Source organism: Oncorhynchus keta, chromosome 7, assembly GCF_023373465.1.
Source record: "Oncorhynchus keta strain PuntledgeMale-10-30-2019 chromosome 7, Oket_V2, whole genome shotgun sequence".
NCBI classification, from domain to species: domain Eukaryota; kingdom Metazoa; phylum Chordata; class Actinopteri; order Salmoniformes; family Salmonidae; genus Oncorhynchus; species Oncorhynchus keta.
Window position 1 is genome coordinate 48,283,635 of NC_068427.1, and position 25,813 is coordinate 48,309,447.

At 45.7% G+C, this 25,813-nt stretch overlaps 2 protein-coding genes across 5 annotated transcripts in view; both read left to right on the top strand.

Annotated features, from left to right (window-relative positions):
* The window catches only part of LOC118374008 (guanylate-binding protein 1-like), a 145,539-nt gene that overhangs the window by 94,302 nt on the left and 25,424 nt on the right, over positions 1-25,813 (top strand). The gene's annotated exons all lie outside the window — the stretch shown is intronic.
* The window catches only part of LOC118381727 (protein FAM124A), a 165,990-nt gene continuing 143,408 nt past the window's right edge, over positions 3,232-25,813 (top strand). The window contains exons 1-2 of one of the 2 annotated variants that reach the window (XM_052523054.1): positions 3,232-3,441; positions 12,185-12,216. In XM_052523054.1, the coding sequence (XP_052379014.1) occupies positions 3,368-3,441; positions 12,185-12,216 (106 nt within the window). In that variant the 5' untranslated portion in view covers positions 3,232-3,367. The remainder of the gene's footprint in view (positions 3,442-12,184; positions 12,217-25,813) is intronic. The other variant, XM_052523056.1, reaches the window with a different exon arrangement.

Sequence of the window (25,813 nt, forward strand, 5' to 3'; positions counted from 1 at the left end):
AGTGTTGGCATTGTACAATGACTTTGAGGAGGGAATCTCTCAAATCATATCTAAGCATGAAGCAATGTAATATATTACAGCCAAACACACGCAATGTAATATATTACAGTCAAACACGCAGTGTAATATATTACAGTCAAACACACGCAATGTAATATATTACAGTCAAACATACACAATGTAATATATTACAATCAAATACACACAATGTAATATATTACAGCCAAACACGCAATGTAATATATTACAGTCAAACATACACAATGGAATATATTAGTCAAACGCACACAATGTAATATATTACAGCCAAACACGCAATGTAATATATTACAGCCAAACACATGCAATGTAATATATTACAGTCAAACACAAAGACTACAATTGGCCTTGGCATGGCCTGGAGAACCACACAGTGCTGTCACATTCAGTCCAGGTCATCTGGATGGACACTGGCAATCTGGCATTACCACAAAGGCACACTGAGAGAGAATGGCCAGGCAGACACTGATAAACTGTCTGATAAACTGTCTGATAAGTGGTGTCTCAAGTGATTCAAGACAGTTGTCTTAGAGTAGATATTTTATAGATAGTTTTTCATTATTTTTGGAAGAGGAAGTGTAAACTATCTATCAAATCTATTATTTAAAAAATCTTGATGAATTTTTTTGCTAATGAATGATGTGGGTCCCTGGGTCACTGGTTTGTCTGGGTGGGGTCCCTGGGTCACCTGTTTATCTGGGTGGGGTCCCTGGGTCACTGGTTTGTCTGGGTGGGGTCCCTGGGTCACTGGTTTGTCTGGGTGGGGTCCCTGGGTCACCGGTTTGTCTGGGTGGGTGTCCCTGGGTCACTGGTTTGTCTGGGTGGGGTCCCTGGGTCACTGGTTTATCTGGGTGGGGTCCCTGGGTCACTGGTTTGTCTGGGTGGGGTCCCTGGGTCACCGGTTTGTCTGGGTGGGTGTCCCTGGGTCACTGGTTTGTCTGGGTGGGGTCCCTGGGTCACTGGTTTATCTGGGTGGGGTCCCTGGGTCACTGGTTTGTCTGGGTGGGGTCCCTGGGTCACTGGTTTGCCTGGGTGGGGTCCTCTGGCCTTAATCTAAAAGCAAACCAAGTTTTGCTTTTAGAAACCTTGGTTTAACAAACAAACCTATTAAATAGCTAACAACACTCGCTAACACAGTCATAACACCAATTTAGCCAGTTTCTACAGGCTACAACTGGTCTTCTAGGACCTAAATCTCAGCTCCCTCTCACAGGCATTTAACCATTCAGTAGTTGTATCAAAACAGTATCACATTATAGGCCTGTAGACATTGTTCTCCCTCCCAGCATGAACCCTAGTTGTACCATACTCAACAGATCTGTTATGAGCATGGACGACCTGATAGGTCGGACCATAGTAAAGAAGTATCTCCATCTCTATCAGCAGTCTATTCCTTTTACCAAAAATAAGCTGTTTTAAAAGGGAGGAGGGGAAAGGTCAACAGATTATGTTGTTTATGTCAGACAGACAGACAGACAGACAGACAGACAGACAGACAGACAGACAGACAGACAGACAGACAGACAGACAGACAGACAGACAGACAGACAGACAGACAGACAGACAGACAGAGCGATAGGTATTCAATCTTAGTTAGGTACTCAATCTTAGATACTCAATCTTAGATAGGTACTCAAACCTCTCTCTACCAGACCACACCCCCTCTCTCTACCAGACCACACCCCCTCTCTACCAGACCAATGAGAAGGAGTGGTGAGAGTAAGGGGTGTTTTGATCTCTTTGATCTCCTTCTTTATTAATTGGACAACTATTGGACGTATTTATAACATTTATCCCAATGGTGACCCAGGCTCTGTTTTTACAGAACAGAAGAACCAAAACAGATCTAGATGGAACATAAAGGGTGGATGAGGCAGGATGAGGCAGGAATAGGCATGATGAGACAGGATGAGGCAGGAAGAGGCAGGATGAGACAGGATGAGGCAGGATGAGACAGGATGAGGCAGGAAGAGGCAGGAAGAGGCAGGAAGAGGCAGGATGAGGCAGGAAGAGGCAGGAAGAGGCAGGATGAGACAGGATGAGGCAGGAAGAGACAGGAAGAGGCATGATGAGACAGGATGAGGCAGGAAGAAGCAGGATGAGGCAGGATGAGGCAGGATGAGGCAGGAAGAGGCAGGAAGAGGCAGGATGAGACAGGATGAGGCAGGAAGAGACAGGAAGAGGCAGGATGAGGCAGGATGAGGCAGGAAGAGGCAGGAAGAGACAGGATGAGGCAGGAAGAGGCAGGATGAGGCAGGAAGAGGCAGGATGAGACAGGATGAGGCAGGAAGAGGCAGAATGAGGCAGGAAGAGGCAAGATGAGGCAGGAAGAGGCAACATGAGGCAGGAAGAGGCAGGATGAGGCAGAATGAGGCAGGAAGAGGCAAGATGAGGCAGGAAGAGGCAAGATGAGGCAGGAAGAGGCAAGATGAGGCAGGATGAGGCAGGAAGAGGCAAGATGAGGCAGGAAGAGGCAAGATGAGGCAGGATGAGGCAGGAAGAGGCAGGATGAGGCAGGAAGAGGCAGGAAGATGCAAGATGAGGCAGGAAGAGGCAAGATGAGGCAGGATGAGGCAAGATGAGGCAGGAAGAGGCAAGATGAGGCAGGATGAGGCAGGAAGAGGCAGGAAGAGGCAGGAAGAGGCAAGATGAGGCAGGACCGTCACAGAGCCTACAGACTCCAAAGCTAAAGTCACTCTTAGACAAAAGGGTTCCAAAAGGGTTCTTCATCTGTCCCCATAGGAGAACCCTTTTGGTTCCAGGTAGAACCCTTTTGGGCTCCATTTAGAACTCTTTGTGGAAAGGGTTCTACATGGAACCCAAAGGGGTTCTTCAAATGATTCTCCATTGGGGACAGGCAAAGAACCCCACACATTCTCCAATATCACTGTACTAGTGTACATCATTGGGACTCTGTGCAATCAGGTGACATTTACATTTGAACCTTTATTTATAAAGCTTTTTTCATCAAACTGTCCAATTGCTTTTAAATGTGTAATGGTGTAATTCTCATTTCACGACAACTTCAATAATACTTTACTTTGTATCATTTTATCAGAGTAGGTACGATAGTACCTCGTAGTACCACATGCTGGCGACAAAGACAACCATTTTGCTAAATGAACGCGGATGATGACGCAGTGGGGAGCCAGCCTGTTGCTGCTGGAGCGATCAGGAGAATGTTCTGCAGGGCTGCGAGAGAGAGGTAGAGGTTCGCGTCTCTTCTTGCCTCTTCTGTTCCCTCTCTTCTTTTAACGTCGAAGAAGGTTGTTTAGAGCCGCGCTCCAACAAAGGTTTCTGAACAATTGAGAAATAATGGAAACTAAATATGTTGTTATCCTTTGAGATGGAGAAGAATTTAACAGAAGATGACTGCGTGGATTCAGGAGCAGAGACTGGAGGGTGAGTTTTTTGGTGTTTAGTTGGTTGAGGAATTTACTTCTCCTCGTCTTGAAAAGCACTTACATCTTTCTCTTACGGTTTAGCCTACTGTATCGACATGTTATTCCAATGTTTAGTGAGACTTTAATTATGCCACAGACCTGTAGACGAGAGTCAAGTCACTTGATCCAATCGTCAAGTCTCACAAAGCTCATTAATTTGGTTTGACAGATTACAGCAGGAGGAGGAGGAGGAGGAGGGTGAAGGCTGCAGAATGTTTTGGTTGTATGGGGGCCGGGAAAACTTAATTGAGTTTGGAAAAGTTCCTCGGCTCGTTGTTCACCCATCCATATGCTGCTTGGCACTAAGCACTAGGACATCTGCCACGGGAGATTTAAAACCCTAATGCTGTTGTGGAAAGTAGCTGGCAATGTGGAACTAATGACTATCTTTAATTAAGAACAGATTGTAATGTGTTCCTTTGACACAAATCGAATGTTGATGAATTGTAGCCTAATGATGCTGCCAATGCTAATATTAATCCAAACGTCAAAATATACATGTGTTGTTCATTGTTTTGTTTTCAGCTATTAAGCAAAGATGCTCCCTGGTTTGGTATGTTGCTGATAACTTTGGTGTGTAGGCTAGTGTGTGTGTGTGTGTGTGTGTGCGTAGCCTAGTGCCTTACTTCTTGCCCCAAACCTGGGCTTGAACCACAACGATAGAAACAGTCACCCTCGAAAGCATCGTTACCTGTCGCTCCACAAAAGCCACGGCTCTTGCAGAGGAAGGGGAACGAGCGTCTCAGAGCGAGTGACGTCGCTGAGTTCTTTTTAAAACGCTGCAATCGCGCACCGCCAATTAGCTAACCATTTCACCACGGTTACCGGTGTAGGTGTGTGTGTGTTTAGGTTAGTGTGTATTAGTGTGTGTTTAGGTTAGTGTGTATTAGTGTGTGTGTGTGTGTTTAGGTTAGTATGTATTAGTGACGTGTGTGTGTTTAGGTTAGTGTGTGTGTGTGTGTGTGTGTTTAGGTTAGTATGTATTAGTGTGTGTGTGTGTGTGTGTGTGTGTGTGTGTGTGTGTGTGTGTGTGTGTGTGTGTGTGTGTGTGTGTGTGTGTGTGTGTGTGTGTGTGTAGGATTCAAGCCAGCTCCAAGGGGTAGGGGTTGACTTTCACTTCCATCAATGTGAAAGGGGGAAATGCTAAATTATCGACAACATTGTGGCAGTTGAGTAAAACCTTCCTCTGTAGGTTAGTTTGATGTGATCTGGTCCCCTCCCCCCCCTCCAAACCCAAATCCCACCTCATCAACCCTTCTCTCCAACCTCAGAATACCCCCTAATCTAGTCTGCAAAAGCTACAGTCAAAACTGTTGTGAAGTTACTGGATGTCCTTTGGCTGCATTTCATCCCAGAAAGATCTGATCTGTTCTCTCTCATTTTAACCTCACAATTGAAGACGGTGTCAGGAAGAAAAAAAACGTATTGATATTAAATGAAATCTCTTGACACCTGATCTAAGGTCAGTTTGGCTTCTAACCTCCCGGTGGTTAAAGGTTAGACACAGGACCGGGGAAGCTGATGTTAAATCAGTGTTCAGCCTGGGATTCACCTGAGGCCTCTGACAGCTAACTTCTCAGATGTTACGCTATGAGAACATCTATCTGTCATCAGTCCATCTCTATAAACCATCGTGTTTGCGTGTGAGACAGGGTTCGGCCAGACAGGGTTCGGAAACGGACGAAGGACTGGAAAACGCTGAAGTGGACGGAAAAGCACCAGTTCTCTTATGATAACCTGACACTCGCTCGGGTCTGACTGGGTCATATCCTCTCAGGAATGTTTACTCCGGTCCATATTTCTCCTCTTAACTCATCTTCCCCCTCACCTCTCCCTCTCTTTTTCTCTGTCTGTCTCTCTCTCTCTCTCTCTCTCTCTCTCTCTCTCAATTCAATTCAATTCAAGGGCTTTATTGGCATGGGAAACATGTGTTAACATTGCCAAATCAAGTGAGGTAGACAACATACAAAGTGAATATATAAAGTGAAAAACAACAAAAATTAACAGTAAACATTACACATACAGAAGTTTCAAAACAGTAAAGACAGAAAGACTATCTCTCTCTCTCTCTCTCTCTGTCTCTGTCTCTGTCTCTGTCTCTGTCTCTGTCTCTGTCTCTGTCTGTCTCTGTCTCTGTCTGTCTCTGTCTCTCTCTGTCTCGCTCTCTCTGTCTCTGTCTCTGTCTCTGTCTGTCTCTGTCTCTGTCTCTGTCTGTCTCTGTCTCTGTCTCTGTCTCTCTCTGTCTCTGTCTCTGTCTCTGTCTGTCTCTGTCTGTCTCTCTCTCTCTCTCTCTCTCTCTCTCTGTCTCTCTCTCTGTCTCTGTCTCTGTCTCTCTCTGTCTCTCTCTGTCTCTCTCTGTTTCTCTCTGTTTCTGTCTCTCTCTTATTAATATAACCACAGAGCTATGTCCTGCACATAATACCATTATAGATAGGCTATAAACTAAGTGGTCATTCTCAGGGGAAACTTAGTTGCATACAAAATGCACCCTATTCCCTATATAGTAGTGCACTAAATAGGTAATAGTGTTCAATTTGGGGACGTAGCCTTAATATGCATGACTGACCTTTGCTTATGTAAGGCAGAGTTGTGTTTATTTAGTTTGGCGGTAGATGAAGTGAAATGGTGTGGCCGTCGTGCTCTTTAGCTCTCTAGCCAGACTGGGGAAGAGAGAGGCCCGCTAACTGGGTCTGAGGCTGCCCTGCCAAAACCCCCAGAGAGCACTCAGTACAAACCCTATTATTCTATACTGTAGGCCTATAAAGCTTCAGCATTACCACTCTGCCCCCCCCCTCTCTTGTTCCACTTCCTGTTTTCCAACCTGAGTCCCTCTGTCTTTAGTTTTTTATTGTTTACATGTTATATATATATATATATATATATATATATATATATATATATATATATATATATATATATATATATATATATATATATATATATATATATATATATATATATATATATAAATTGAACCTTTATTTAACTAGCCAAGTCAGTTAAGAACAAAGTCTTATTTACAATGCTCCTCTTATCCTCTGCCCCCAACGCTCTAGGCGACCAGTTTTGATAGCCTTTAGCCGCACCCTCATACTACTCCTTCTCTGTTCCGCGGGTGATGTGGAGGTAAACCCAGGCCCTGCATGTCCCCAGGTACCCTCATTTGTTGACTTCTGTGATCGAAAAGTCTTGGTTTTATGCATGTCAACATCAGAAGCCTCCTCCCTAAGTTTGTTTTACTCACTGCTTTAGCACACTCTGCTAACCCTGATGTCCTTGCCGTGTCTGAATCCTGGCTCAGGAAGGCCACCAAAAATTCAGAGATTTCCATACCCAACTATAACATCTTCCGTCAAGATAGAACTGCCAAAGGGGGCGGAGTCGCAGTCTACTGCAGAGATAGCCTGCAAAGTAATGTCATACTTTCCAGGTCCATACCCAAACAGTTTGAACTACTAATTTTGAAAATTACTCTCTCCAGAAACAAGTCTCTCACTGTTGCCGCCTGCTACCGACCCCGTCAGCTCCCAGCTGTGCCCTGGACACCATTTGTGAATTGATCGCCCCCATCTAGCTTCAGAGTTTGTTCTGTTAGGTGACCTAAACTGGGATATGCTTAACACCCCCGGCAGTCCTACAATCTAAGCTAGATGCCCTCAATCTCACGCAAATCATCAAGGAACCCACCAGGTACAACCCTAACTCTGTAAACAAGGGCACCCTCATAGACGTCATCCTGACCAACTGGCCCTCCAAATATACCTCCGCTGTCTTCAACCAGGATCTCAGCGATCACTGCCTCATCGCCTGTATCCGCCACGGAGCCACAGTCAAACGACCACCCCTCATCACTGTCAAACGCTCCCTAAAACACTTCTGTGAGCAGGCCTTTCTAATCGACCTGGCCCGTGTATCCTGGAAGGACATTGACCTCATCCCGTCAGTTGAGGATGCCTGGTCATTCTTTAAAAGTAACTTCCTCACCATTTTGGATAAGCATGCTCCGTTCAAAAATGCAGAACCAAGAACAGATACAGCCCTTGGTTCACTCCAGACCTGACTGCCCTCGACCAGCACAAAAACATCCTGTGGCGGACTGCAATAGCATCGAATAGCCCCGTGATATGCAACTGTTCAGGGAAGTCAGGAACCAATACACGCAGTCAGTCAGGAAAGCTAAGGCCAGCTTCTTCAGGCAGAAGTTTGCATCCTGTAGCTCCAACTCCAAAAGTTCTGGGACACTGTGAAGTCCATGGAGAACAAGAGCACCTCCTCCCATCTGCCCACTGCACTGAGGCTAGGAAACACGGTCTCCACCGATAAATCCATGATTATCGAAAACTTCAATAAGCACTTCTCAACGGCTGGCCATGCCTTCCGCCTGGCTACTCCAACCTCGGCCAACAGCTCCGCCCCCCGTAGTTCCTCACCCAAGCCTCTCCAGGTTCTCCTTTACCCAAATCCAGATAGCAGATGTTCTGAAGAGCTGCAAAACCTGGACCCGTACAAATCAGCTGGGCTTGACAATCTGGACCCGCTATTTCTGAAACTATCTGCCGCCATTGTCGCAACCCCTATTACCAGCCTGTTCAACCTCTCTTTCATATCGTCTGAGATCCCCAAGGATTGGAAAGCTGCCGCAGTCATCCCCCTCTTCAAAGGGAGACACCCTGGACCCAAACTGCTATAGACCTATATCCATCCTGCCCTGCCTATCTAAGGTCTTGAAAGCCAAGTCAACAAACAGGTCACTGACCATCTCGAATCCCACCGTACCTTCTCCGCTGTGCAATCTGGTTTCGAGCCGGTCACCGGGTGCACCTCAGCCACACTCAAGGTACTAAATGATATCATAACCGCCATCGATAAAAGACAGTACTGTGCAGCCGTCTTCATCGACCTCGCCAAGGCTTTCGACTCTGTCAATCACCAAATTCTTATCGGCAGACTCAACAGCCTCGGTTTTTTCGGATGACTGCCTTGCCTGGTTCACCAATTACTTTGCAGACAGAGTTCAGTGTGTCAAATCAGAGGGCATGCTGTCCGGTCCTCTGGCAGTCTCTATGGGGGTGCCACAGGGTTCAATTCTCGGGCCGACTCTTTTCTCTGTATATATCAATGATGTTGCTCTTGCTGCGGGCGATTCCCTGATCCACCTCTACGCAGACGACACCATTCTATATACTTTCGGCCCGTCATTGGACACTGTGCTATCAAACCTCAAACGAGCTTCAATGCCATACAGCACTCCTTCCGTGGCCTCCAACTGCTCTTAAACGCGAGTAAAACCAAATGCATGCTTTTCAACCGATCGCTGCCTGCACCCGCATGCCCGACTAGCATCACCACCCTGGATGGTTCCAACCTTGAATATGTGGACATCTATAAGTACCTAGGTGTCTGGCTAGACTGCAAACTCTCCTTCCAGACTCACATCAAACATCTCCAATCAAAATCAAATCCAGAGTCGGCTTTCTATTCCGCAACAAAGCCTCCTTCACTCACGCTGCCAAGCTTACCTAGTAAAACTGACTATCCTACCGATCCTCGACTTCGGCGATGTCATCTACAAAATGGCTTCCAACACTCTACTCAGCAAACTGGATGCAGTCTATCACAGTGCCATCCGTTTTGTCACTAAAGCACCTTATACCACCCACCACTGCGACTTTGTATGCTCTAGTCGGCTGGCCCTCACTACATATTCGTCGCCAGACCCACTGGCTCCAGGTCATCTACAAGTCCATGCTAGGTAAAGCTCCGCCTTATCTCAGTTCACTGGTCACGATGGCAACACCCATCCGTAGCACGCGCTCCAGCAGGTGTATCTCACTGATCATCCCTAAAGCCAACACCTCATTTGGCCGCCTTTCGTTCCAGTACTCTGCTGCCTGTGACTGGAGCAGTGCAAAAATCGCTGAAGTTGGAGACTTTTATCTCCCTCACCAACTTCAAACATCAGCTATCCGAGCAGCTAACCGATCGCTGCAGCTGTACATAGTCTATAGGTAAATAGCTCACCCTTTTCACCTACCTCATTCCCATACTGTTTTTATACTGTTTTTATTTATTTACTTTTCTGCTCTTTTGCACACCAATATCTCTACCTGTACATGCCCATCTGATCATTTATCACTCCAGTGTTAATCTGCAAAATTGTATTATTCGCCTACCTCCTCATGCCTTTTGCACACATTGTATATAGACTGCCCATTTTTTTCTACTGTGTTATTGACTTGCTAATTGTTTACTCCATGTGTAACTCTGTGTTGTCTGTTCACACTGCTATGCTTTATCTTGGCCAGGTCGCAGTTGCAAATGAGAACTTGTTCTCAACTAGCCTACCTGGTTAAATAAAGGTGAAATAAAATAAAAATAAAAAACAATGATGGCCTGCCCCTGACCAAACCAGGACGATGCTGGGCCGATTGGACGTCGCCCTATGGGACTCGATTCGAAACGGGGACTGTAGTGACGCCTGTTGCACTGGGAGCCCGTTGTCGCCGCCCTGTCTGTCTGTCTCTCTCTCTCTGTCTCTCTCTGCCTCTCTCTCTGTGTCTCTGTCTCTGTCTCTGTCTCTCTCTCTCTCTCTCTCTCTCTCTCTCTCTCTCTCTCTCTCTCTCTCTCTCTGTCTCTCTCTCTGTCTCTCTGTCTCTTTCTCTGTCTCTCTCTCTGTCTCTCTGTCTCTCTCTCTGTCTCTCTCTCTCTCTGTCTCTCTGTCTGCTCTCTGTCTCTCTGTCTCTTTCTCTGTGTCTCTCTCTCTCTGTCTCTGTCTCTGTCTCTGTCTCTCTCTCTCTCTCTAATCTCTGTCTCTGTCTCTCTCTCTCTCTCTCTCTCTCTCTCTCTCTGTCTCTCTCTCTCTCTCTCTCTCTCTCTCTCTGTCTCTCTCTCTCTCTCTCTGTCTCTCTCTCTGTCTCTGTCTCTGTCTCTCTCTCTGTCTCTGTCTCTGTCTCTGTACATTACCCGTGTTTATTAGTGTGATTACCGGTTTGATCTACTTTAGGAAACAGAACCATCAGTAAACAACTCTTCTGTTGACTTCAGTTCCGATTAAATTAGAGAGCGACAGGGAAGGTCTTTTAAATGTTCTTTACTCTCTAATACAGGGCTGCCCAACCCTCTTCCTGGAGATCTATTGTCCTGTGGGGTTTCAGTCCACACCTGATTCTACTTATTGGCTGCTCAACAAGACCTTAGCTAGCTGAATCAGATACGCTAAATTAGGGTTGGACTGATAACCTACAGGACAGTAGATCTCCAGGAAGAGGGTTGGCCTGAAAACCTACAGGGCGGTAGATCTCCAGGAAGAGGGTTGAAACTGATAACCTACAGGACAGTAGATCTCCAGGAAGAGGATTGAAACTGATAACCTACAGGACAGTAGATCTCCAGGAAGAGGTTGGACTGAAAACCTACAGGACAATAGATCTCCAGGAAGAGGGTTGGCCTGAAAACCTACAGGACGGTAGATCTCCAGGAAGAGGATTGAAACTGATAACCTACAGGACAGTAGATCTCCAGGAAGAGGGTTGGCCTGAAAACCTACAGGACGGTAGACCTCCAGGAAGAGGTTTGAAACTGATAACCTACAGGACAGTAGACCTCCAGGAAGAGGATTGAAACTGATAACCTACAGGACAGTAGATCTCCAGGAAGAGGATTGAAACTGATAACCTACAGGACAGTAGATCTCCAGGAAGAGGTTTGAAACTGATAACTTACAGGAGGGTAGACCTCCAGGAAGAGGGTTGGACTGCCCTGCTCTAATATATACGAGTGTCATCCGTTGACTCAGAAGACCCAGTGAGGTCATACTTAAAGAGTAGAAGTATGATAAACAGCATGTTGGTCTTGAGATGTGTTAGTGTACGTCTGGTACATTAGCCTTACAGTAGACATTGGTGGAGTCCCAAATGGCACCCTATTCCCTATGTAGTGCACTACTTTTGACCAGGGCTGGCACCCTATTCCCTATGTAGTGCACTACTTTTGACCAGGGACTATATAAGGAACTAGGTGCTATTTGGGATGCTGTTCTAGTCTCTTTCACCAGACTCAGGGTGCTCCGCACACTCAGCCACTATGAGAGGAGACTACAGTAGACCATACAGAATAGCACAGTGCATTGTGGTTAATAAAACTCTCTAGTCCTTGCGTAGCTCCGTGTGAATTCGAGAGTGGTTACATTTACAGACGCTTTGTTATTGTTTCTTCTGAATCCGGAGCAGCTTTCAGCTTCACACTCTCTCTTAAAGATGTAGAAATGATTCACTTTGTCAATTACGTTTTATGTTTTAATCACAAAGTCAACGTTTTATAAGAACTTCTGAAGTTAATGTAGGGCTCCCGAGTGGCGCAGCGGTCTAAGGCACTGCATCTACAGACCCTGGTTCAAATCCAGGCTGTATCACAACCGGCTGTGACTGGGAGTCTCATAGGGCTGCGCACAATTGGCCCAGTGGTTTGGCCGGCGTAGGCCGTCATTACACATAAGAATTTGTTCTTAACTGACTTGCCTATTTAATTAAAAATATAGTTTTTATACCTATGTTATAGGACACAGTTAGTTGCCTACACACTAACCTCCCCAACAGCATTATTTGACCAGATGTACTCCCCAACTTTGAAATATGAGTAACAACCTTTAAATGACTAACAGTGCTGTACAACTGGACCTAATGTCTCTCTCTGTTTAACTGCAGGTCAGATTACAGTCTCATGTCTTCAGCGAGCAGTAAGTAAACTAACGTCACCTTAAAACATCTCACCTTGCACCAGCAGCGATCCAACACACTGAACACACTGCACCATGTTCTACCTCTCATGTTGTAACATGTTCTACCTCTCATCACACTGCAACATGTTCTACCTCTCAACACACTGCAACATGTTCTACCTCTCAACACACTGCAACATGTTCTACCTCTCAACACACTGCAACATGTTCTACCTCTCATCACACTACAACATGTTCTACCTCTCAACACACTGCAACATGTTCTACCTCTCAACACACTGAACACACTGCACCATGTTCTACCTCTCATCACACTACAACATGTTCTACCTCTCATCACACTGCAACAGGTTCTACCTCTCAACACACTACAACATGTTCTACCTCTCATCACACTGCAACATGTTCTACCTCTCATCACACTGCAACAGGTTCTACCTCTCAACACACTACAACATGTTCTACCTCTCAACACACTGCAACAGGTTCTACCTCTCATCACACTGCAACAGGTTCTACATCTCATCACACTGCAACATGTTCTACCTCTCATCACACTGCAACATGTTCTACCTCTCATCACACTGCAACAGGTTCTACCTCTCATCACACTGCAACAGGTTCGACCTCTCAACACACTGCAACATGTTCTACCTCTCAACACACTGCAACATGTTCTACTTCTCATCACACTGCAACATGTTCTACCTCTCAACACACTGCAACATGTTCTACCTCTCATCACACTGCAACAGGTTCTACCTCTCATCACACTGCAACATGTTCTACCTCTCAACACACTACAACATGTTCTACCTCTCATCACACTGCAACAGGTTCTACCTCTCATCACACTGCAACAGGTTCTACCTCTCATCACACTGCAACAGGTTCTACCTCTCAACACACTGCAACAGGTTCTACCTCTCATCACACTGCAACATGTTCTACCTCTCAACACACTGCAACATGTTCTACCTCTCATCACACTGCAACATGTTCTACCTCTCATCACACTGCAACATGTTCTACCTCTCATCACACTGCAACAGGTTCTACCTCTCAACACACTGCAACATGTTCTACTTCTCATCACACTGCAACATGTTCTACCTCTCAACACACTGCAACATGTTCTACCTCTCATCACACTGCAACATGTTCTACCTCTCAACACACTGCAACATGTTCTACCTCTCAACACACTGCAACATGTTCTACCTCTCAACACACTACAACATGTTCTACCTCTCAACACACTGAACACACTGCAACATGTTCTACCTCTCAACACACTGCAACATGTTCTACCTCTCATCACACTGCAACATGTTCTACCTCTCACACTGAACACACTGCAACATGTTCTACCTCTCAACACACTGCAACATGTTCTACCTCTCAACACACTGCAACATGTTCTACCTCTCAGCACACTGCAACATGTTCTACCTCTCATCACACTGCAACATGTTCTACCTCTCATCACACTGCAACATGTTCTACCTCTCAACACACTGCAACATGTTCTACCTCTCATCACACTGCAACATGTTCTACCTCTCAACACACTGCAACATGTTCTACCTCTCATCACACTGCAACATGTTCTACCTCTCAACACACTGCAACATGTTCTACCTCTCAACACACTGCAACATGTTCTACCTCTCAACACACTGCAACATGTTCTACCTCTCATCACACTGAACACACTGCAACATGTTCTACCTCTCAACACACTGCAACATGTTCTACCTCTCATCACACTGCAACATGTTCTACCTCTCAACACACTGCAACATTTTCTGCCTCTCAGCACACTGCAACATGTTCTACCTCTCATCACACTGCAACATGTTCTACCCTCATCACACTGCAACATGTTCTGCCTCTCAACACACTGCAACATGTTCTACCTCTCAGCACACTGCACCATGTTCTACCTCTCAACACACTGCAACATGTTCTACCTCTCAACACACTGCAACATGTTCTACCTCTCTCACTGAACACACTACAACATGTTCTACCTCTCATCACACTGCAACATGTTCTACCTCTCAGCACACTGCACCATGTTCTACCTCTCAACACACTGCAACATGTTCTACCTCTCATCACACTGCAACATGTTCTACCTCTCATCACACTGCAACATGTTCTACCTCTCATCACACTGCAACAGGTTCTACCTCTCAACACACTGCAACATGTTCTACTTCTCATCACACTGCAACATGTTCTACGTCTCAACACACTGCAACATTTTCTACCTCTCAACACACTGCAACATGTTCTACCTCTCATCACACTGCAACATGTTCTACCTCTCAACACACTGCAACATGTTCTACCTCTCCATCACACTGCAACATGTTCTACCTCTCAACACACTGCAACATGTTCTACCTCTCAGCACACTGCACCATGTTCTACCTCTCAACACACTGCAACATGTTCTACCTCTCAGCACACTGCAACATGTTCTACCTCTCATCACACTGAACACACTACAACATGTTCTACCTCTCATCACACTGAACACACTACAACATGTTCTACCTCTCAGCACACTGCAACATGTTCTACCTCTCATCACACTGCAACATGTTCTACCTCTCACCACACTGAACACACTGCAACATGTTCTACCTCTCATCACACTGCAACATGTTCTACCTCTCATCACACTGCAACATGTTCTACCTCTCATCACACTGCAACATGTTCTACCTCTCATCACACTGCAACATGTTCTACGTCTCAACACACTGCAACATTTTCTACCTCTCAGCACACTGCAACATGTTCTACCTCTCATCACACTGCAACATGTTCTACCTCATCACACTGAACACACTGCAACATGTTCTATCTCTCAACACACTGCAACATGTTCTACCTCTCATCACACTGCAACATGTTCTACCTCTCACCACACTGAACACACTGCAACATGTTCTACCTCTCATCACACTGCAACATGTTCTACCTCTCAACACACTGCAACATTTTCTACCTCTCAGCACACTGCAACATGTTCTACCTCTCATCACACTGCAACATGTTCTACCTCTCATCACACTGCAACATGTTCTACCTCTCAACACACTGCAACATGTTCTACCTCTCAACACACTGCAACATGTTCTACCTCTCATCACACTGCAACATGTTCTACCTCTCAACACACTGCAACATGTTCTACCTCTCATCACACTGCAACATGTTCTACCTCTCAACACACTGCAACATGTTCTACCTCTCAACACACTGCAACATGTTCTACCTCTCAACACACTGCAACATGTTCTACCTCTCATCACACTGAACACACTGCAACATGTTCTACCTCTCATCACACTGCAACATGTTCTACCTCTCATCACACTGCAACATGTTCTACCTCTCAACACACTGCAACATGTTCTACCTCTCAACACACTGCAACATGTTCTACCTCTCATCACACTGCAACATGTTCTACCTCTCATCACACTGCAACATGTTCTACCTCTCAACACACTGCAACATGTTCTACCTCTCAGCACACTGCAACATGTTCTACCTCTCAACACACTGCAACATGTTCTACCTCTCAACACACTGCAACATGTTCTACCTCTCAGCACACTGCAACATGTTCTACCTCTCATCACACTGGACACACTACAACATGTTCTACCTCTCATCACACTGAACACACTACAACATGTTCTACCTCTCAGCACACTGCAACATGTTCTACCTCTCAACACACTGCAACATGTTCTACCTCTCAACACACTGCAACATGTTCTACCTCTCATCACACTGAACACACTGCATGTGTTCTACCTCTCAACACACTGCAACATGTTCTACCTCTCATCACACTGCAACATGTTCTACCTCTCATCACACTGCAACAGGTTCTACCTCTCAACACACTGCAACATGTTCTACTTCTCAACACACTGCAACATGTTCTACCTCTCAACACACTGCAACATGTTCTACCTCTCATCACACTGAACACACTGCAACATGTTCTATCTCTCAACACACTGCAACATGTTCTACTCTCATCACACTGCAACATGTTCTACCTCTCACCACACTGAACACACTGCAACATGTTCTACCTCTCATCACACTGCAACATGTTCTACGTCTCAACACACTGCAACATTTTCTACCTCTCAGCACACTGCAACATGTTCTACCTCTCATCACACTGAACACACTGCAACATGTTCTACCTCTCATCACACTGCAACAGGTTCTACCTCTCATCACACTGCAACATGTTCTACCTCTCACCACACTACAACATGTTCTACCTCTCAACACACTACAACATGTTCTACCTCTCAACACACTGCAACATGTTCTACCTCTCATCACACTGCACCATGTTCTACCTCTCATCACACTGCAACATGTTCTACCTCTCACACACTGCAACACACAGCAACATGTTCTACCTCTCAACACACTGCAACACACTGCAACATGTTCTACCTCTCAACACACTGCAACATGTTCTACCTCTCATCACACTGCAACAGGTTCTACCTCTCATCACACTGCAACATGTTCTACCTCTCATCACACTGCAACATGTTCTACCTCTCAACACACTGCACATGTTCTACCTCTCAACACACTGCAACGTGTTCTACCTCTCAACACACTGCAACTTGTTCTACCTCTCAACACACTGCAACATGTTCTACCTCTCACCTGGACACACTGCAACATGTTCTACATCTCATCACACTGCAACATGTTCTACCTCTCACACAACACACTGCAACATGTTCTACCTCATCACACTGCAACATGTTCTACCTCTCAACACACTGCACCATGTTCTACCTCTCAACACACTGCAACATGTTCTACCTCTCAACACACTGCAACATGTTCTACCTCTCATCACACTGCAACATGTTCTACCTCTCATCACACTGCACCATGTTCTACCTCTCATCACACTGCAACATGTTCCACCTCTCATCACACTGCAACGTGTTCTACCTCTCAACACACTGCAACATGTTCTACCTCTCATCACACTGCACCATGTTCTACCTCTCATCACACTGCAACATGTTCTACCTCTCATCACACTGCAACGTGTTCTACCTCTCACACACACTGCAACATGTTCTACCTCTCAACACACTGCAACATGTTCTACCTCTCAACACACTGCAACATGTTCTACCTCTCAACACACTGCAACATGTTCTACCTCTCAACACACTGCAACGTGTTCTACCTCTCAACACACTGCAACATGTTCTACCTCTCATCACACTGCAACATGTTCTACCTCTCATCACACTGCAACATGTTCTACCTCTCAACACACTGCAACATATTCTACCTCTCAGCACACTGCAACATGTTCTACCTCTCATCACACTGAACACACTGCAACATGTTCTACCTCTCATCACACTGCAACAGGTTCTACCTCTCATCACACTGCAACATGTTCTACCTCTCATCACACTGCAACATGTTCTACCTCTCAACACACTGCAACGTGTTCTACCTCTCAACACACTGCAACGTGTTCTACCTCTCAACACACTGCAACTTGTTCTACCTCTCAACACACTGCAACATGTTCTACCTCTCAACACACTGCAACATGTTCTACCTCTCATCACACTGCAACATGTTCTACCTCTCATCACACTGAACACACTGCAACATGTTCTACCTCTCATCACACTGCAACATGTTCTACCTCTCATCACACTGAACACACTACAACATGTTCTACCTCTCAGTACACTGCAACATGTTCTACCTCTCATCACACTGCAACATGTTCTACCTCTCATCACACTGCAACATGTTCTACCTCTCATCACACTGCAACATGTTCTACCTCTCATCACACTGAACACACTGCAACATGTTCTACATCTCATCACACTGCAACATGTTCTACCTCTCATCACACTGCAACAGGTTCTACCTCTCAACACACTGCAACATGTTCTACTTCTCATCACACTGCAACATGTTCTACCTCTCACACACTGCAACATGTTCTACTCTCATCACACTGCAACATGTTCTACCTCTCAACACACTGCAACATGTTCTACCTCTCAACACACTGCAACATGTTCTACCTCTCAACACACTGCAACATGTTCTACCTCTCATCAACACACTGCAACATGTTCTGTCTCTCAACACACTGCAACATGTTCTACCTCTCATCACACTGCAACATGTTCTACCTCTCACCACAATGGACACACTGCAACATGTTCTACCTCTCATCACACTGCAACATGTTCTACCTCTCATCACACTGCAACATGTTCTACCTCTCATCACACTGCAACATGTTCTACCTCTCATCACACTGCAACATGTTCTACATCTCATCACACTGCAACATGTTCTACCTCTCATCACACTGCAACAGGTTCTACCTCTCATCACACTGAACACACTGCAACATGTTCTACCTCTCATCACACTGCAACATGTTCTACCTCTCAACACACTGCAACGTGTTCTGCCTCTCAACACACTGCAACGTGTTCTACCTCTCAACACACTGCAACATGTTCTACCTCTCATCACCCTGAACACACTGCAACATGTTCTATGTCTCATCACACTGCAACATGTTCTGCCTCTCAACACACACTGCAACATGTTCTACCATCTCATCACACTGCAACATGTTCTCTCAACACACTGCACCAGCAGCTATCAACACACTGGACACACTGCAACATGTTCTACCTCTCACACACTGCAACATGTTCTACCTCTCACACACTGCAACATGTTCTACCTCTCAACACACTACAACATGTTCTACCTCTCATCACACTGCACCATGTTCTACCTCTCATCACACTGCAACGTGTTCTACCTCTCAACACACTGCAACGTGTTCTACCTCTCAACACACTGCAACATGTTCTACCTCTCAACACACTGCAACACACTGCAACATGTTCTACCTCTCAACACACTGCAACACACTGCAACATGTTCTACCACTCAACACACTGCAACACACTGCAACATGTTCTACCTCTCAACACACTGCAACGTGTTCTACCTCTCATCACACTGCAACATGTTCTACCTCTCATCACACTGCAACGTGTTCTACCTCTCATCACACTGCAACATGTTCTACCTCTCAACACACTGCAACATGTTCTACCTCTCATCACACTGAACACACTGCAACATGTTCTACCTCTCATCACACTGCAACAGGTTCTACCTCTCATCACACTGCAACATGTTCTACCTCTCATCACACTGCAACATGTTCTACCTCTCAACACACTGCAACGTGTTCTACCTCTCAACACACTGCAACGTGTTCTACCTCTCAACACACTGCAACGTGTTCTACCTCTCAACACACTGCAACATGTTCTACCTCTCAACACACTGCAACATGTTCTACCTCTCATCACACTGCAACATGTTCTACCTCTCATCACACTGAACACACTGCAACATGTTCTACATCTCATCACACTGCAACATGTTCTACCTCTCATCACACACACTGCAACATGTTCTACCTCTCATCACACTGCAACATGTTCTACGTCTCATCACACTGCAACATTTTCTACCCTCAGCACACTGCAACATGTTCTACCTCTCATCACACTGCAACATGTTCTACCTCTCATCACACTGCAACATGTTCTACCTCTCATCACACTGCAACATGTTCTACCTCTCAACACACTGCAACAGGTTCTACCTCTCATCACACTGCAACATGTTCTACCTCTCAACACACTGCAACATGTTCTACCTCTCATCACACTGCAACATGTTCTGCCTCTCAACACACTGCAACATGTTCTACCTCTCACACTGCAACATGTTCTACCCTCATCACACTGAACACACTGCAACATGTTCTATCTCTCAACACACTGCAACATGTTCTACCTCTCATCACACTGCAACATGTTCTGCGTCTCAACACACTGCAACATTTTCTACCTCTCAACACACTGCAACATGTTCTACCTCTCATCACACTGCAACATGTTCTACCTCTCATCACACTGCAACATGTTCTACCTCTCAACACACTGCAACATGTTCTACCTCTCAGCACACTGCACCATGTTCTACCTCTCAACACACTGCAACATGTTCTACCTCTCAACACACTGCAACATGTTCTACCTCTCAACACACTGCAACATGTTCTACCTCTCATCACACTGGAACACACTGCAACATGTTCTACCCTCATCACACGACAACATGTTCTACCTCTCAGCACACTGCACCATGTTCTACCCTCAACACACTGCAACATGTTCTGCCTCTCAACACACTGCAACATGTTCTACCTCTCACACACTGCAACATGTTCTACCTCTCATCACACTGAACACACTGCAATGTGTTCTACCTCTCAACACACTGCAACTTGTTCTACCTCTCATCACACTGCAACATGTTCTACCTCATCACACTGCAACAGGTTCTACCTCTCAACACACTGCAACATGTTCTACTTCTCAACACACTGCAACATGTTCTACCTCTCAACACACTGCAACATGTTCTACCTCTCACTGAACACACTGCAACATGTTCTATCTCTCAACACACTGCAACATGTTCTACCTCTCATCACACTGCAACATGTTCTACCTCTCACCACACTGACACACTGCAACATGTTCTACCTCTCATCACACTGCAACATGTTCTACGTCTCAACACACTGCAACATGTTCTACGTCTCAACACACTGCAACATGTTCTACCTCTCATCACACTGCAACAGGTTCTACCTCTCATCACACTGCAACATGTTCTACCTCTCACACACTACAACATGTTCTACCCTCAACACACTGAACACACTGCAACATGTTCTACCTCTCAACACACTGCACCAGCAGCTATCCAACACACTGAACACACTACAACATGTTCTACCTCTCAACACACTACAACATGTTCTACCTCTCAACACACTACAACATGTTCTACCTCTCATCACACTGCACCATGTTCTACCTCTCATCACACTGCAACGTGTTCTACCTCTCAACACACTGCAACGTGTTCTACCTCTCAACACACTGCAACATGTTCTACCTCTCAACACACTGCAACACACTGCAACATGTTCTACCTCTCAACACACTGCAACACACTGCAACATGTTCTACCTCTCAACACACTGCAACATGTTCTACCTCTCATCACACTGCGACAGGTTCTACCTCTCATCACACTGCAACATGTTCTACCTCTCATCACACTGCAACATGTTCTACCTCTCAACACACTGCAACATGTTCTACCTCTCAACACACTGCAACGTGTTCTACCTCTCAACACACTGCAACATGTTCTACCTCTCAACACACTGCAACATGTTCTACCTCTCAACACACTGCAACATGTTCTACCTCTCAACACACTACAACATGTTCTACCTCTCAACACACTGAACACACTGCAACATGTTCTACCTCTCAACACACTGCAACATGTTCTACCTCTCAACACACTGCAACATGTTCTACCTCTCAACACACTGAACACACTGCAACATGTTCTACCTCTCAACACACTGCAACATGTTCTACCTCTCATCACACTGCAACATGTTCTACCTCTCATCACACTGCAACGTGTTCTACCTCTCAACACACTGCAACATGTTCTACCTCTCATCACACTGCAACGTGTTCTACCTCTCAACACACTGCAACGTGTTCTACCTCTCAACACACTGCAACATGTTCTACCTCTCAACACACTGCAACATGTTCTACCTCTCACCACACTGCAACATGTTCTACCTCATCACACTGCAACATGTTCTGCCCTCAACACACTGCAACATATTCTACCTCTCAGCACACTGCAACATGTTCTACCTCTCACTGAACACACTGCAACATGTTCTACCTCTCATCACACTGCAACATGTTCTACCTCTCACCACACTGCAACATGTTCTACCTCTCAACACACTGGACAACTGCACCATGTTCTACCTCTCACACACTGCACCAGCGGCTATCAACACACTGACACACTACAACATGTTCTACCTCTCATCACACTGCAACATGTTCTACCTCTCACACACTGCAACATGTTCTACCTCTCATCACACTGCACCATGTTCTACCTCTCATCACACTGCAACATGTTCACCTCTCAACACACTGCAACGTGTTCTACCTCTCAACACACTGCAACGTGTTCTACCTCTCAACACACTGCACACTGCAACATGTTCTACCTCTCAACACACTGCAACACACTGCAACATGTTCTACCTCTCAACACACTGCAACATGTTCTACCTCTCATCACACTGCGACAGGTTCTACCTCTCATCACACTGCAACATGTTCTACCTCTCATCACACTGCAACATGTTCTACCTCTCAACACACTGCAACGTGTTCTACCTCTCAACACACTGCAACGTGTTCTACCTCTCAACACACTGCAACGTGTTCTACCTCTCAACACACTGCAACTTGTTCTACCTCTCAACACACTGCAACATGTTCTACCTCTCATCACACTGCAACATGTTCTACCTCTCATCACACTGAACACACTGCAACATGTTCTACATCTCATCACACTGCAACATGTTCTACCTCTCAACACACTGCACCAGCAGCTATCCAACACACTGAACACACTACAACATGTTCTACCTCTCAACACACTACAACATGTTCTACCTCTCAACACACTACAACATGTTCTACCTCTCATCACACTGCACCATGTTCTACCTCTCATCACACTGCAACATGTTCACCTCTCAACACACTGCAACGTGTTCTACCTCTCAACACACTGCAACGTGTTCTACCTCTCACACACTGCAAACCTCTCATCACACTGCAACATGTTCTACCTCTCACTGCAACACACTGCAACATGTTCTACTCTCAACACACTGCAACGTGTTCTACTCTCACACACTGCAACGTGTTCTACCTCTCAACACACTGCAACGTGTTCTGCTCTCATCACACTGCAACATGTTCTACCTCTCATCACACTGCAACGTGTTCTACCTCTCAACACACTGCAACGTGTTCTACCTCTCAACACACTGCAACGTGTTCTACCTCTCAACACACTGCAACATGTTCTACCTCTCAACACACTGCAACATGTTCTACCTCTCAACACACTGCAACATGTTCTACCTCTCAACACACTGCAACGTGTTCTACCTCTCAACACACTGCATGTTCTACCTCTCAACACACTGCAACATGTTCTACCTCTCATCACACTGCACATGTTCTACCTCTCATCACACTGCAACATGTTCTACCTCTCAACACACTGCAACGTGTTCTACCTCTCAACACACTGCAACATGTTCTACCTCTCATCACACTGCAACATGTTCTACCTCTCATCACACTGCAACATGTTCTACCTCTCACACACTGCAACATGTTCTACCTCTCAACACACTGCAACATGTTCTACCTCTCACACACTGCAACATGTTCTACCTCTCAACACACTGCAACATGTTCTACCTCTCATCACACTGCAACATGTTCTACCCTCATCACACTGCAACACACTGCAACATGTTCTACCTCTCATCACACTGCAACATGTTCTACCTCTCAACACACTGCAACATGTTCTACCTCTCATCACACTGCAACATGTTCTACTCATCACACTCAACATGTTCACTCAACACACTGCAACATGTTCTACCTCTCATCACACTGCAACATGTTCTACCTCTCACACTCATGTTCACATCTCATCACACTGCAACATGTTCTACCTCTCATCACACTGCAACAGGTTCTACCTCTCATCACACTGAACACACTGCAACATGTTCTACATCTCATCACACTGCAACATGTTCTACCTCTCAACACACTGCAACATGTTCTACCTCTCATCACACTGAACACACTGCAACATGTTCTACTCTCTCATCACACTGCAACATGTTCTACCTCTCAACACACTGCAACATGTTCTACCTCTCATCACACTGAACACACTACAACATGTTCTACCTCTCAGTACACTGCAACATGTTCTACCTCTCATCACACTGCAACATGTTCTACCTCTCATCACACTACAACATGTTCTACCTCTCATCACACTGCAACATGTTCTACCTCTCAACACACTGCACCATGTTCTACCTCTCATCACACTGTTTGGTGCTCGTAGCAGTGAGGCCCAGTGTTGGGTTGAGGACTCCCCAGCGTGATGTTTTAGTACCTCTCATCACACTGTTTGGTGCTCGTAGCAGTGAGGCCCAGTGTTGGGTTGAGGACTCCCCAGCGTGATGTTTTAGTACCTCTCATCACACTGTTTGGTGCTCGTAGCAGTGAGGCCCAGTGTTGCGTTGAGGACTCCCCAGGGAATGTTTTAGTACAGGGGTAGATAGTGGAGCTGCTACTCTGCATGGAGGACCTTAGGGTAGACAGGTGTGTGTGTGTGTGTGTGTGTGTGTGTGTGTGTGTGTGTGTGTGTGTGTGTGTGTGTGTGTGTGTGTGTGTGTGTGTGTGTCAACCTAACTGGACTGTATGTGGCTAGTAGCAGTATGGCCCAGTGTTGTGTTGAGTTGTCCCCAGGGTGGTGTTTTAGTTTAGCTGCTACTCTGCATGGAGGTGTTTAGGGTAGACAGGCATCTCAGTGTGTGTTGGGTAAAATACCTTTTCACAATGGTAGGATTATGTCCAGTATTAGACCATTAATCTGGCCTCAGGAAGCAGCGTTATCGCACAGCCTGCCACAGGATGTGAAGGGCCACACACACACACTGGCTTTCCCCCTGTCTTTCCTGTGTCACCTCTTGGTGCCTCTGCCTACCATTGTCTCTGTCTCTGCAGGGGAACAGGGTGGGAACACAGACAGACACAGACACATACACACTCTCTCTCTCTCGGTCTCTCTCTGTGTGTCTCTCTGTGTCTCTCTCTTTGTGCCTCTCTGTCTTTGTGTCCCTCTCTCCCTGTGTGTCTCTCTCTGTGTGTGTCTCTCTCTCTGTGTCCCTCTCTCTCTGTTTCTGTTTCTCTCTCTCTCTGTTTCTCTCTCTCTCTCTCTGTTTCTCTCTCTCTCTCTCTGTTTTCTCTCTCTCTCTCTGTTTTCTCTCTCTCTCTCTGTGTTTCTCTCTCTCTTCTGTGTTTCTCTCTCTCTCTCTGTTTCTCTCTCTCTCTGTTTCTCTCTCTCTGTGTTTTTCTCTCGTTCTCTGTTCTCTCTCTCTCTCTGTCTCTCTGTTTCTCTCTTTTTCTCTCGTTCTCTGTTTCTCTTCTCTCTGTCTCTCTGTTTCCCTTTCTCTGTTTCTCTCTCTGTTCTTCTCTCTGTCTCTCTGTTTCTCTCTCTCTCTGTTTCTGTCTCTCTCTGTTTCTCTTTCTCTCTCTTCTCTCTCTCTGTTTCTCTCTCTCTCTGTTTCTCTCTCTCTCTCTGTTCTCTCTCTCTCTCTCTCTGTTTCTGTTTCTCTCTCTCTCTGTTTCTGTTTCTCTCTCTCTCTCTCTCTCTGTTTCTCTCTCTCTCTCTGTGTTTCTCTCTCTCTCTCTCT